General features: G+C 43.2%; 1 protein-coding gene and 1 long non-coding RNA gene across 2 annotated transcripts in view; one reads left to right on the top strand and one right to left on the bottom strand.

Moving 5' to 3' along the window:
* Nucleotides 1–1,885, bottom strand: part of GRAMD2B (GRAM domain containing 2B) — a 53,310-nt gene extending 51,425 nt beyond the window's left edge. Inside the window, exon 1 of the mRNA XM_080972908.1 lies at nucleotides 1,683–1,885. Coding sequence (XP_080829034.1) covers nucleotides 1,683–1,810 — 128 coding nt within the window. The 5' untranslated portion in view covers nucleotides 1,811–1,885. The remainder of the gene's footprint in view (nucleotides 1–1,682) is intronic.
* LOC308458547 overlaps nucleotides 1–14,968 on the top strand; it is a 251,511-nt gene that overhangs the window by 21,059 nt on the left and 215,484 nt on the right. The gene's annotated exons all lie outside the window — the stretch shown is intronic.

The raw sequence follows: 14,968 nt of genomic DNA, 5'->3' as shown, positions 1-14,968 counted from the left end.
TCAGGCTACATACGCTTCAGGTTACATAGTCCACTAACCCAGAAATAATACCTCGGGGTAAGAACTTTGCTTCAGGATGAGAACAGAAATCATGCTCCGGCGGCGTGGTGGTAGCGGTAGGCTCCATTAGCTAAAGTGGTGCTTCAGGTTAAAAACAGTTTCAGGTTAAGAACGGACCTCCGGAACAAATTAAGTACTTAACCCGAGGTACCACTGTACTGTCATTTTAATGTTTTTTACTCAGTTCGGTTCCATGGTTGCATTGCTTAGGCTTGCCATACGTCTCGGACATAGCTGGAATTCGGCCTTCGCAAACAGTGTCTGGGAGAAAAATGGTTAAATGTCCGGGAAAATCCAGACATATGGCCACCCACGTTGGGAATGTCAATTCGGGTGAATTTAATAAAAAAAAACCTCAACTACTCAAAAAGTTCAACAACTTTTGTGTCCAGATTTTCACTTTTTGAAATATGGCAATGCAAATGTACATTATACATTTAAAAAAAAAAGAAACCAGAATGCACATATAAATGCATACTATTTATATATTTAAAGCGCCGTGTTAGAACATCCAGAAAACGACAGAATCTCCATGCACTCCTATTTCCATCATATCTACTATGGGAGTGAAAATGAAGCTTGTGTGGGAAATGTAAAGAAAAAGAAGGTACTTTCTATCATATGTGGTGGACCTGCCCCAAAGTGAAAGACCTCTGAGAGAAGATTTATAATGAATTGAAAAAAGTTGAAATATACATTTATTAAGAAACCAGAGGCCTTTCTTCTTGGAATAACAGGTCTGGAATTGCCCGAGAAAGATGTTAAATTATTTTTGTATGCCACAACTGCTGCTCGAATTTTATTAGCTAAGAATTGGAAAACACAAGAAGTACCAACGGTGGAAGATTGGCAGATGAAGATGATGGACTTTTCGGAGCTAGCTGACCTGACTGGAAGAGTCCGTGACCAGAAGGAGGAGGAGTACCAGGAAGAATGGATGAAATTTAAAGACTATTTAGTTAAATATGTTAAGTTAAACTAATTCGAAAAACTTGCAAATACCAGATAGGCTTAGGATTTAAATATGTAATGTGATGAATCAATATGTTTAATGTTGACTTGGAAAGAAAGATGTTAAGCGATTAAGTTAATTTTTTAAGAATATTGGATTTGGAAAACCGTTAAAATGATATACATTGAAATTCAACCAGGGGGACACGAGGAAGTCACTTAACAATGTAACTAAGCTTGATTTAATACGGTGGAGATTTATGTTTGTTTGTTTATATGTCTGTTCGTTTAAAAATTTTTTTGGAAAATTAATAAATTTTTTTGAAAAAAGAAAAAAGAAAATGAAGCTTGTGTAAATCCAACTGAGACCGAACTCTCTAAAACTGCTGCGTAGATTAAATGGGGTGTGCCAGAAATGCTTGCCTCTATTCAGTTATCCCTAAACATTTTAATTATGGGGTCTGCCTTTACAGAATCCGAGCTTGGCCGGGCCTGATCCTTGATGCAAAACTGAAACTTCATTAACGTCCCAGGAGAAATGTATCAGCTACACTGAGTGACCCACTTAGAAGCAGTAGATAATAATCCATTGTGTCATCGGCAAGGTCATAATTATAAACCATTAGGTCAAAATACTCATGGAACGATTGGAAAGAATCTTTTAAACATACCTGATGAATACCGAACCAGTACTCTCGGTTGCGCTGAGGGGAGGAGGGTCATCGCTTGACTTGCGGGAGCGAGACCGTCGCTTAAAATGCAAATCCAAGTCTTGTAGATCATGCATCTTCTTAACCATTTTAACAAAATTAAATGGCCGTTGGAAAAAGAATAAATGCTTCTCATCTGTCCCCAGACATATCCTTCCGCAGCACAGGTGTTTGCTGATATTCGACGTCGATTTTTATGCTGAACCTAGTTCAGGAATGAGTTTTCTTTATGAGTTAATAAGTTACTTATTTGAACAATGTCACATGCCTCTTGTGTACCTGTCTGAAGGCAGCCTTATTTACTTAGTACTAAAACCTAGGTATTAGTAATACTAATATACCGCTAAGGTGGCTAAGAAATCGAGCTATTTAAACATATATTCCTTTGGTAAACGAAGCAGTATTTGAAAGCCGTACTCTTGCAACATGGCTCATTAACCCGCTTCTATACAGAGCGGCATTGCTAAACACAGTTTGCCAAATCTGTGCAGTAAACTGAGTCTGGGTATTGGAAATGGGTTTCCGTATTTTTTGCACCATAACACTCACTTTTTTCCTCCTAGAAAGTAAGGGGAAATGTCTGTGCGTGTTATGGAGCGAATGCCTGCGGGTGGCGGGGGGGATCTGCTGCAGTCGTGAGCAGAGGATCCATGGTTCCCCTTCCTTCTCTCCTCCGTGGTTACAAAGCATGGATCCACATGGATCCTCAGGATTTTTGCATTGGGCTACTCCAAACTCACTGTCAGATCACAAGTCTGCGGCCACAGCGTGAACCACAAAAATCATACATCCGCTGTTTCGTTTAGAATATTTTTTTTCTTGTTTTCCTCCTCTAAAAACTATGTGTGTGTTATGGTCTGGTGCGTGTTATAGAGCGAAAAATACGGTAAGTTTCTAAGCACTGGTAAATCCTGCCTCCCATTGAACCCTGCTAAATCCGCTGATTTCGGTGAGATCAAGGCTGAGTAGCAAAGTACATGTTGTATCAAAGGTTGGCACAGGGCTGGGGAAAACCCCTACCAAAGAATTTGAGGAGCTTTCAGAACTCAAGGTCAGACTCAATAAGCTACAAGAGATGCACAACTGGATTCCTCATTGCTTTCTATTTTTTCTTAAGAGCAGCCCTGAGTTGGAGCCCTTCCTTGCTTGCCATCCCCCAAATTCCAACCTTTCCCAACCTTGGGTCCCTAGATGTTGTTGGACTACAGCTCCCGTCATTCCTCGCCAGCATGGCCAGTGGTCAGGGGCAATGGGAAATGAAGAATACCTGCGACCCATGTTTAAGAAAGTCAGTCAGTCACAGCGATGGAGCAAGCCGATTGGGTGCCTGGGGCGGCGCTTGTGCCCTGCGCCCAGGGGCAGGGCCAGACGGGGCAGGGCACTCCGTAGGGCCTCCGAGGAGTCTGCCTGCCTCCTCCCACTCAGCTGCCCTACAGCTGAGGGGGAGGCAGCGGGCAGACCGTGTGGGGCAGCATGAAGCCTGCAGATGCCCAAGCCACCGCGTCACTTCCAGGAGAGACGCGAGGCTCGGGCACACTGCAAGCCCCGCAGTGAGTGCTGCCCGACATTTTGTCACCCCCTCAGTGGTGACCCGCCCCCACCGCACCCTCTTCCTCCGCCCCTGGTCAGTCAGTCAATCTGTCTTTATTTAATCTGTATACCACCCTATAACCATAGATCTCAGGGCAGTTCACAACATATTAAAAACAAACAAACAGAAAATACATAATAAAAACAAAAACAGCCCAATAATTCCCCCTCCCACAACACATTTTAAAAGGGCATTGAATGTTGATCAGCCAAGGCCTGGTTAAAGAGGAACGTTTTCGCCTGGTGCCTAAAGGTGTTTAATGAAGACGCCAGCCAAACGTCATTGGGGAGAGCATTTCACAAACGGGGAGCCACTGCAGAGAAGGCCCTGCTCTCATGTTGCCAATCTCCGGATCTCTCATGGAGGAGGCACACGAAGAAGGTGTCTAGAAGATCAGCAGGGGCTTTCTTAGACCTACCCATCAATGCCTCAAGACTAGATGTGGCGGACAGGAGCCCATCTTGAGGACTGGCTTCCGTATGTGGAATAGGGAGGGAATGCCATCTTGTCCTTTACTTCTGGCAGAAAACTGTTTTGGGGCCTAGCCATGGAGTCAGAATGTGAGGCGACTATGCTTCAAGTCATTGCCTTTTGTCAAATTGCACAAACCTTTATGTGACGCGGAGTTGAGTTTTGACTTGGCTGGTATATCTCACGACAAAGCTTGCATGAAGGTATCTTCAAGTAAAGCAGGCATGGGGAACCTGCTGTGCCCCCCCATGGTCTGGGAGGAGAGGAGTGTTGTAAACAAAAATTGCTCTTTTCCCTTATGGGGTATCCAAGAGCCTATATAGAGTCCTTACATAGGTTCCCTATTGGTAGGAGAAAATAACAGGCCAACCAGAGAATATTGAGAAGCAAAGCAGCTAGTAAGCTTGATCTTTATTGAACTGTTGCAACAGGGTGCTCCCCTCACCCGCAGGAGAGAGGAGGAACCCAGAAAAATGGCGCACAAGGCCTTATAAAGACTTTTGAAATTGCCACCCTGTAGATCAAGACCACCCCCAGAAACATCGCACATATATCACAGAAGGGGTGTAACCTAAGACCACCCCTCAGATACATCATACCTACATCACAGAAAAGGCAGTCTTAAAACAGAAATTTGAATGTTGTTTTTCTCCTGTCGTTGTTTATCTCCTGTCTGGCAGGTTACTTGATTGGATTTCCTGGGCAGCCTGACTAGTCTTTTGTAATGATAAATACTTAGTTCCTGGGCCAGGTCACAGGCTCACACCCTATTCATTTCTTAAATGTGCCCTTAAGACAGGATTTGTGAGGAAAGAGACAATGGGGAGGTTTCCCACTTTGACCTTGCAGAGAAAACATTTGCTCAGTTTAGGAATCAAAATGGTTCCAGGTTGGTCTTTCTGGGCTGATCTATGTACGTGCTTGGTTGGTACGCTTATGAATATTACCATATATCTAAGACCATAAAATTCCTATCACAGGAGCCATCGCCTAGCATCATCTAGAGGACCACAGGTTCCTCACACCTGAAGTAAAAAGACATGGTTTTTAGTCCTGACTTCACGACTGTCGAGATAGAGAGAACTTCCATTAAGGAAGGTATAGAGTATAGAGAAATGTTTTTTTCTGGGGCCAATATACAAGCACAAGACAGCAGCAATAAAACAATGTCTGTCCAATAAGATGAATCATGTGTGCAGCTGTGTCTGCGTTCTTGGTTGTTCTCTCTCTTTCCCTCCCTCTCACACACACGCCTTGAGGAACTGGAAAGCTGCATCACCTTCAGCGATCAATATCAACGCAGTTTGAAAGAGCCAGAGGTTCGATTGCATTTATTCTGTGAGGATGGTAGCATTTCTGAGCATTTAAGCTGGCTAGGAAGTTTCCACAATGTGGAATGCTTTCCCACACAAAACATCCCTTGCTATTTGCTCGTTTCGTTCCAATACTTAAAGCCCTTCATCAGTTTTGTCTCAAACATGATTCAAATGAAGATTAAATGAAACAAAACACCATGCACACAAAGTATCATAAACCAAACGGCATTAAAAAATGCTTATTAGTATTCGCAATCTTTTGATATAATAAGTCCAGCTAGTAGCATTGTACAGTGGTACCTCTGGTTAAGAACTTAATTTGTTCCGGAGGTCCGTTCTTAACCTGAAACCATTCTTAACCTGAGGTACCACTTTAGCTAATGGGGCCTCCCGCTGCTGCCGCGTGATTTCTGTTCTCATCCTGAGGTAAAGTTCTTAACCCGAGGTACTACTTCTGGGTTAGCGGAGTCTGTAACCTGAAGCGTTTGTAACCTGAGGTACCACTGTACTTTACAAGCCTGAGACCTGCTCTCTTTTAACACTGTAAGAACTCTGGGCTGGATCTACATTGATCTCCTAAAGGTTATTAAATATAATGTTCTATAATGTTTAATCACAAGTGGTTCCCAGGATGTCTCTAGTCCAGGCACTGATGAGACCCAGACCTGCTTAGCTTTAGCAAAGTGGTAGCTTCATAGAATTGTAGAGTTGGAAGGGACCCCGAAGGCCATCTAGTTCAAAGTGCAACCCCCTGCAATGCAGAAATCTCAGCCAAAGCTTCCATGACAGATGGCCATCCAACCTCTGCTTAAAAACCTCCAACGAAGGAGAGTCCGCAACCTCCCGAGGGAGACTGTTCCACTGTTGAACAGCTCTTCCTGTCAGAAAGTTTTTCCTAATACAGTGGGACCTCGGGTTAAGTACTTAATTCGTTCTGGAGGTCCGTTCTTAACCTGAAACTGTTCTTAACCTGAAGCACCGCTTTAGCTAATGGGGCCTCCTGCTGCTGCCACGCTGCCGGAGCACGATTTCTGTTCTTATCCTGAGGCAAAGTTCTTAACCTGAGGTACTATTTCTGGGTTAGCAGAGTCTGTAACCTGAAGCGTATGTAACCTGAAGTGTATGTAACCCGAGGTACCACTGTATTTAGTTGGAATCTCCTTTCTGTCAGGAGGTCCTACACACGAGTAAGAGTCCAGCAGAGACACATGCCTGACTGGCATGTCTCTCCCTCCTGGTAGTTCGTTCGGAAGATTTAAAATCTTTCTCCAGCCCAAACATCACAGCGACTGATATCTCAGAGGCATCAGCACACTTTAGGATCAGCATAGTATAGGCAGTCAGCGTTCAGACTCAGTAGCGCAGGATTTTGGCTAAACGATGTTTATTTACATTTATACACTTGGAGCATTGTAACTCAGCTCCTTCCTCTTCAGTATCAGACAGCAAAGAAAGAGAGAACAAAGGACAAAAGTCCTACATCATGGAAACACAGTAATCCAAACATCCTGTCTCCGTCACTTCCCACAATGTGGAATGAAAACCTACACCGTCATGTGATAAAAACAATCCCATGACTGCAACACAGGAAAAGAATCCTAACACTTCCTTGTAACTTGAAGTCATTGATTCGAGTCCTACCCTCCAGAGCAGGAGAAAACAAGCTTGCTCCCTCTTCCATGTGACAGCCCTTGGGATATTTGAAGATGCCTATCCTATCTCCTCTCAGTCTCATCTTTTCCAGGCAAAACATCCCCAACTCCCTCAACCGTTCTTCATAAGGCTTGGTTTTATGTGCCTTGAGACCTTATCCATATGAGGCGATGCTCTGCTTTAACTCCCAGATAGGTAGACAGGTTATCCTGTGGCAGCAAAACAACAAAGGTTGTGTTATTTGCACAACAAAGGTGGCACAAATATTATACATGTATTGCTGTTGTCCATTAATTCATTGATTGATTGTTTTGATTGTTCTGATGCTGTTGGCTGCCTTGATTTTTTATATATAGAAAGGTGGAATACAGATATTTTCAATACACAAGCATAGCTTGACAATCTATGATGCACAGAGACAAAGACTTATGTTTACTTTGGAGGGCAAATTGCAAGTTCTACCAAATGGAAGAATCCATGTCTCTGCTGGAACTGAGATACTTAAAGAGAAAACGTACCAAACAGTTGCAGGATCAAAGAAACACCCAACAAGAGGCCAAGGTCTTGCGTCAAAACTGTGAAGGAGTGATTTGAAAAGCCTGCCGGTATCAATCTATCTAGACAAACTGCACACTGTTGAAAAGAAGCTGACATATAGCAGAGTATTTATCCATCAAATCTGATGGTTATGACATCCTGCGGTTTATCAAGCACTGTTTGGAGATGGATATGTCCTAGGGAAAATAATAAAGGGGATTTTCAAAGGATTGGACAAAAATAATACCCAATGACTTACACAAAACTTTATCTTCTATTTATCTGGAAGAGTGGTGGGAAGATTTCTTTTTAAAATAATAATAATAATAATAATAATAATAATAATAATAATAATCCCGTTTCTTCTGTAGGAAAGGTGAGTTCTAGTTGTCAGCTGAGTTATATGCCTTCTGAAACAAATCTTTCATGTTTTGAGGGGGGGTGTTTGTGTGCTCACTACCTCTGTAAGCAGTGACTCATACAAAAGCCTCAAAGCATTGCATAGTATGACTGATTCATCAACACATCTGATGATCGTGAATGGAGTTATTCATAATGAATTGTGATAACAATCTCTAAGTCTTAGCTGATGGAAAGCTTATGCTCGATCACAGTTTCCTGTCGTTGATAATGTGCTAATGATGGATTTGCTTCTAGTTAGGAAGGAATCCAATTCATTATGAATTGTGCACAATATAATGCAATTATCTAACACACTTGATTGTACTTTGTCCACAATATGCATTTTCAAAAATAATTCTAATTTTGTAAAGAGATGCAAGCCTAGACCACCAAGAAACAAGAAGAGGAGAAATGATAGGTGTTTTTAACATGTTTTATGCACTTGAGAACTTGGCTGAAGAGGCATGCCAGGTTTTAAAGTGGCTTGTCTCTTCTGCTGAGTAGCTAGCTGCAGTAGAAACTTCTCAAAGCCATTGGGCTATCCATGTTAATCTCCTTTCATACTTCTTTGAAGTCTCTCAGCCCCACTCACCTCACAGAGTGTTTGTTGTGGGGGAGGAAGGGAAAGGAGAATGTTAGCCGCTTTGAGACTCCTGAAGGGGAGTGAAAGGCGGGATATCAAATCCAAACTCTTCTTCTTCTTCTTCTTCTTTCCATGTGAATTGTCAGTCTTGCATTATGCCACAGAGAGCACAGTTACACCTGGAGCTCCAGAGTTTCCACTGATGCTGGCACAGAATGAACTATTGAAATTTGGGGTAATTAAATGAACAATAATACCAAGAAAGCAATACATACTCATGTACAAAGAATGCTTAAATAGGTGGAATCCACATTAACATGTATTAATATAAGCTTTAAATTAAGGATAGAAGGATGTGCTGTCAATATAATGATGATATAATGGATGGCGTTTATAAGTGGTCCATGTTTCACAAGCATATAGTAAGGTTATCAACGGTGTCTCCGAAAAATTTCACACATCACTTGGGAAGACAGGCGAACTAATATCAGTGTACTGGAAGAAGCAAAGATCACCAGTGTTGAAGCAATGATTCTTCAACATTAACTTCATTGGACTGGTCATGTTGTGCGGATGCCTGATGATCGTCTTCCAAAGCAACTACTCTATTGCAAACTTAAAAATGGAAAGCGTAATGTTGGTCGTCAACAAAAGAGGTTTAAAGACTGTCTCAAGGCAAATCTAAAAAATGTAGTATAAACACCGACAACTGTGAAACACTGGCCTGCAAGCGCTCCAGTTGGAGAACAGCCTTTACCAAAGGTGTCATGGGCTTTGAAGATGCTTGAACTCAGGATGCAAGGGAGAAACGTGCTAAGAGGAAGGCATGCTTGGTAAATCCACACCGTGATCAACTCCTGCCTGGAAACCTATGTCCCCACTGTGGAAGGACGTGTGGCTCCAGAATTGGCCTCCACAGTCACATACGGACTCATCGTTAAAACCGTGTTTATGGAAGACAATCTTACTCAGCTACGAGTGATCGCCAAAGAAGAAGAAGAAGAAGATATAATGGATTCATAATAACTCACCACTCAAATGCTAACATTTTGTTTCAACTTTCAAAAATGAATTGCATTAAATATATGGACAGCTTTTGTTTATGTAAAATCCTGAGATTCTTCTTTCTTTCTTTTTTTAAAAAAGGAAAATAGTTTCGTGCTCTATATTGTGTACATAAGGTGTTGTTGGGAGTAGGATACAGTGCTTATGAAAAGAACAATAGCCATTTAAAACAATACCATCTTTAGGCAATATAACAGTAATAAACCATTAGGCATTTAAATGGCCATTAATCCAAACATGTAGTACATATTTTTTAGGGACAGCATCGGGTTTGGGTAGGCCTTTGACCTACTGCCATCATCAGTCTTGTCCTCCCCCTCCCCTCCCCCCAGTACTGTTGTCCTGGACATGCTGAAAAACCTTACCCTGCTGCAGCTGTTGGTAGCAGTACTTATGCAGCTGCTGCCAACATTGTCTTCTTCCTCCTTGACTATTCACCCAAGTATTTCAGACTCTCCAAGTATCCCTATTTTCCAGGGACAGTCCCGGATTTACAGAAGCTGTCCCAGTTTCCGATTTGCTCCCACAATGTCCCGCTTTTCCTTGTTGTTGTTTAGTTGTTTAGTCGTGTCAGACTCTTCGTGACCCCATGGACCAGAGCATGCCAGGCACTCCTGTCTGCCACTGCCTCCCACAGTTTGGTCAAACTCATGCTGGTAGCTTCGAGAACACTGTTCAACCATCTCGTCCTCCGTCGTCCCCTTCTCCTTGTGCCCTCCATCTTTCCCAACATCAGGGTCTTTTCCAGGGAGTCTTCTCTTCTCATGAGGTGGCCAAAGTATTGGAGCCTCAGCTTCAGGATCTGTCCTTTCAGTGAGCACTCAGGGCTGATTTCCTTCAGAATGGAAAGATTTGACCTTCTTGCAGTCCATGGGACTCTCAAGAGTCTCCTCCAGGACCATAATTCAAAAGCATCAATTCTTCGACGATCAGCCTTCTTTATGGTCCAACTCTCACTATGGGAAAACCATAGCTTTAACTATACGGACCTTTGTTGGCAAGCTTTTCCTTAGGATGTCCCTATTTTCATCGGAGAAATGTTGGAGGGTATGGAGTTATGTGACCCCTGAGCCAAGGAGATACCGGTAAGTAACTATACACCATTTAGAAGACATCTGTATAGGAAGTTCTTAATGTTTTATAACATTTTCATATACGTTGGAAGTCGCCCAGCGTGGCTGGGGCAACCCAGTTAGATGGGTGGGGCATTATTGTTATTGTTATAATTATTATTATTCAATAGGATTTCCCTATTTTCATTGGGACGCGAGTGGCGCTGTGGTCTAAACCACTGAGCCTTGGGCTTGCCGATTAAAAGGTCGGCGGTTCGAATCCCTGCAGCGGGGTGAGCTTCCGTTGCTCGGTCCCAGCTCCTGCCAACCTAGCAGGTTGAAAGCATGTCAAGTGCAAGTGCAAGTAGATTAATAGGTACTGCTCCGGTGGGAAGGTAAACGGCATTTCTGTGTGCTGCTCTAGTGTCGGTGTTCCATTGCGCCAGCAGCGGCTTAGTCATGCGGGCCACATGACCCAGAAAACTGTCTGTGGAGTGGACAAACGCCGGCTCCCTTGGCCTGTAAAGTGAGATGAGCGCCACAACCCCAGAGTCGTTCGTGACTGGACTTAACTGTCAGGGGTCCCTTTAGCTTTACCTTTATTTTCACTGGAGAAATGTTGGAGGGTATGGTATTTGAATTGGTAGTCTCTATGCCTGGTTTTATTCTCAGAGACTTGCCCAGGTTTAAATTCCTATTGATTTCAATGAGAGAGTTAAGTCCATGCTCAGTTCTCTCCTATGAGAATCAACCAGACTTGAAAGTGGTTAGTTGTGACAGGATTATTATTCTTCCTATTGGGAACAAGAAGCAGTGCCAAAGCTTCCCTCAACATCACAGTGTAGTTATGCCATCTACTGTTCTCTTCAAGTATCACATTTAATTTGCCTTGGCAAAATTGTGTGGTGAGCCCGTTTATTTGAACTGTGACGAATTTGGATTTGAGAGGCAAATTTCATATCCCGAACCAAAGATGCAAAAAGCAGCTTAGGTGGGGCAACGGCACAGTAATACCAAAGAAGTCCAACCCGGCAAAATAAAAACAGTTCTGGCTGATGTGTTGAAAATTAGCATAAATCCGTATCAAAATGCGCCAATTGTTGGTAACAAAAGGCCAATTTGTAACTGAAGTGTCAACGCATCAATCGTTAGAGTCAAATCGATAACGAGCCAAAGTCTAGTACATGACAAACTAAGGCCCAGGGGCTGGATCTGGCCCAATCGCCTTCTCAATCCGGCCCGCAGACAGTCCAGGAATCAGCGTGTTTTTACATGAGTAGAATGTGTCCTTTTATTTTAAATGCATCTCTGGGTTATTTGTGGGGCCTGCCTGGTGTTTTTACATGAGTAGAATGTGTGCTTTTATTTAAAATGCATCTCTGGGTTATTTGTGGGGCATAGGAATTTGTTCATTCCCCCCCTCCAAAATATAGTCCGGCCCCCCACAAGGTCTGAGGAACAGTGGACAGGCCCCCTGCTGAAAAAGTTTGCTGACCCCTGGTCTAGTACTATAGACCGCTTCAGTCTGTACATTATTGCAGTGAAAGAGTCCATACTTACAACCAATTGATCTCAGATTTTGCTAGTAAAGCAGTGGTCTACTGTATGTGTTACTATTGTAAGGCATGTTGGAGTGCTGATCATCCAGTGGCCAGCTCTCCCTTGATCTGAATCAGGCATGCCAATTCTAGGGGGCAGAGGTGTCACCAGCCCCCTCAATATTCCTTATCAGGGGGCTCAGCGGGATTGCCACGGTCTAGCAGAAGACTGCAGCAGCCTGAGTGCCATCTCCTGACATAGCAGAGGCTGGGGCAGTTGTCTGCTAGGAGGCACCAGTCCGGCCAGCGCAGCGTTGGAAGACGCCAATTTTGGGGGCCAACCAGTGCCTGCGTTCTGAGTGGTGCTCAGTCTACCTCCTTGTCTCAACAAAGTTACCTCCAATTCCTCAAAAGGTTCCATCAACCGAGTCTCTGAAATTTTACACATCACTTGGGAAGACAGGTGAACTAATGCCAGTGTACTGGAAGAAGCAAAGATCACCAGTGTCAAAGCAATGATTCTTCAACATCAACTTTGTTGGACTGGTCATGTTGTGCGGATGCCTGATGATCGTCTTCCAAAGCAACTACTCTATTCAGAACTTAAAAATGGAACGCGTAATGCTGGTGGTCAACAAAAGAGGTTCAAAGACTGTCTCAAGGCAAATCTAAAAAAAAAAGTAGTATAAACACCAATACCTGGGAAACACTGGCTTGTGAGCACTACAATTGGAGAACAGCCTTTACCAAAGGTGTCATGGGCTTTGAGGATGCTCAAACTCAGGACAAAAGGGAGTAATGTGCTAAGAGGAAGGCACGCTTGGCAAACCCTCACTGTGACCAACTCCCTCCCAAAAACTCATGTCCCCACTGTGGAAGGACATGCGGATCCAGAATTGTCCTCCACAGTCACTTACAGACTCACTGTTAAAACTGTGTTTACGGAAGACAATCTTACTCAGCCTCCTTGTCTCAACAAAGTTATAGTCCCCTCTCCTTTTCTAACATTCACTGCACAATTTAAAAAATCCAGTATATTAAAAAGATTCCGACTGTGTACCTGCAACAGAAAATGCATTACCGGTATTTTTAAGTACAAGGAGGATGGTGTAAATCTATGTGGTTTATTCTAATCATACACTATAGGGGTCTCAGTGATAAAAACCAGCTTTGGAAAGCACAGTTAGAGATCTTTCCATTGTATTTTGGAGGAGTTATAATAAGTGTTGGCAGGATAGCACGCAATTTTCACCGCTAACGTTTAGCTTTGGCTATAGCTTCAAATGTCCTCATGCCTCACACGACAGGAAACGAATGCAGAAAACAGAAAGCAGCGACAACTGCCGATAGCTTTTATGAACCGGATGGCACCTCCGTGCGACTGTAAAATGATAGGCTGCAATAAAGACTTCCAGTGAATAGGGCATAACTATGTAATAGCAACAGAAAAGAGGCAAATTGTCGAGCATGTAAAGGTGTTTTTCGGGTTGATTTACTTTTCTCGCTCTCTTTAACTCTGCGCTGCCTTTTCTTGCCTACTGAAATTCAGAGGTTTTATTGTATTTCCATTGACTGCCAGACAACCTGCTAATGAGGGCAGAAGCGAAACGAAGCGGACTCGACTCAACCGAACATATCCAATAAGCTCTTAGTGGCTTCAGCAGATGATGCGTTTGCATTTAGACAAATGGAACACAATGGGTTTTTTTCTATTAAGAGCTACAGCCAGCTTGAAAAAGATGCCGGGTAGCTTCTGAGCATCAGGCGCACAAAATTCATGAGCTACAGGAGAGGATTATTATTATTATTTTAATCCAAATGAGATCTAACAGCATTCATTGCTGAACAAAATGATTTCCACCATCGTTTTCCGATCTGGGCAAGACTTGCTCCCAATATGTTAGGAATCAAAACAACTCCATGAATCAGCAGCCTTGTGTACTCAAAGACACAGACAGGGTTGGGTTGGGGTTCAGATGTGTTGATGTAGTGTATGGAGACTCTTCACAGCCCTGCGTTGATGGAGGACGTAGCAACAATTGCCCATTAGTGGCCATATACAGTACCACCCAAGGGAACAGGGGAAGCTATAGAAAGTGACCTTTAGTGTGTATGGCCTGTCCCTTAAAAAAAACACATGTCTGGTTTATGATAGCAACTCATACCCTCCAACATTTCTCCAATGAAAATTTCTTCTTCTTCTTCTTCTTCTTCCTCTTCTTCTTCTTCTTCTTCTTCTTCTTCTTCTTCTTCTTCTACCCCTCCCATCTTACTGGGCTGCCCCAGCTACTCTGGGCAGCTTCCAACAAATATAAAAACATAATAAAACATTAAACATTAAAAAACCTCCATACACAGGGCTGCCTTTAGATGGCTCATGGGTCAGATAACTCCATACCCTCCATCATTTCTCTGATGAAAATTGAGACGTCCTAAGGAAAAGCACGCCGTTCCATGATCAAATCAGAAACCTGGGTGGTTTTTGTGAATCTGAAACTGTCCCTGGAAAATAGGGACACTCAGAGGGTCTGGGAAAACTCCATGTCTCATTGGGGACGATTCCCTCTGCAGTTGAGTGGAAATGAGTTGGACACGTAGCCTTGCCTGTCTAGCAAGTCCTAGATGCTTTGCTGAGCCACTGATTTGTTTTTTAAGATACAGTGGTACCTCAGGTTAAGTACAGTGGTACCTCAGGTTAAGTACTTAATTCGTTCCGGAGGTCTGTTCTTAACCTGAAACTGTTTTTAACCTGAAGCACCACTTTAGCTAATGGGGCCTCCTGCTGCCGGCGTGCCACCGGAGCACAATTTCTGTCCTTATCCTGAAGCAAAGTTCTTAACCTGAAGCACTATTTCTGGGTTAGTGGAGTCTGTAACCTGAAGCATCTGTAACCTGAAGCATGTGTAACCCGAGGTACCACTGTACTTAATTCGTTCCAGAGGTCCGTTCTTAACCTAAAACTATTCTTAACCTAAAGCACCACTTCAGCTAATGGGGCCTCCCACTGCTGCCGTGCCGCCGCTGCGCGATTTCTGTTCT

Source organism: Podarcis pityusensis (genome assembly GCF_964106645.2).
Source record: "Podarcis pityusensis genome assembly, chromosome: 11".
Lineage (NCBI taxonomy): Eukaryota > Metazoa > Chordata > Lepidosauria > Squamata > Lacertidae > Podarcis > Podarcis pityusensis.
The sequence above is the reverse complement of the archived record's forward strand: the minus strand, read 5'-3'. Positions and strand labels throughout refer to the sequence as shown.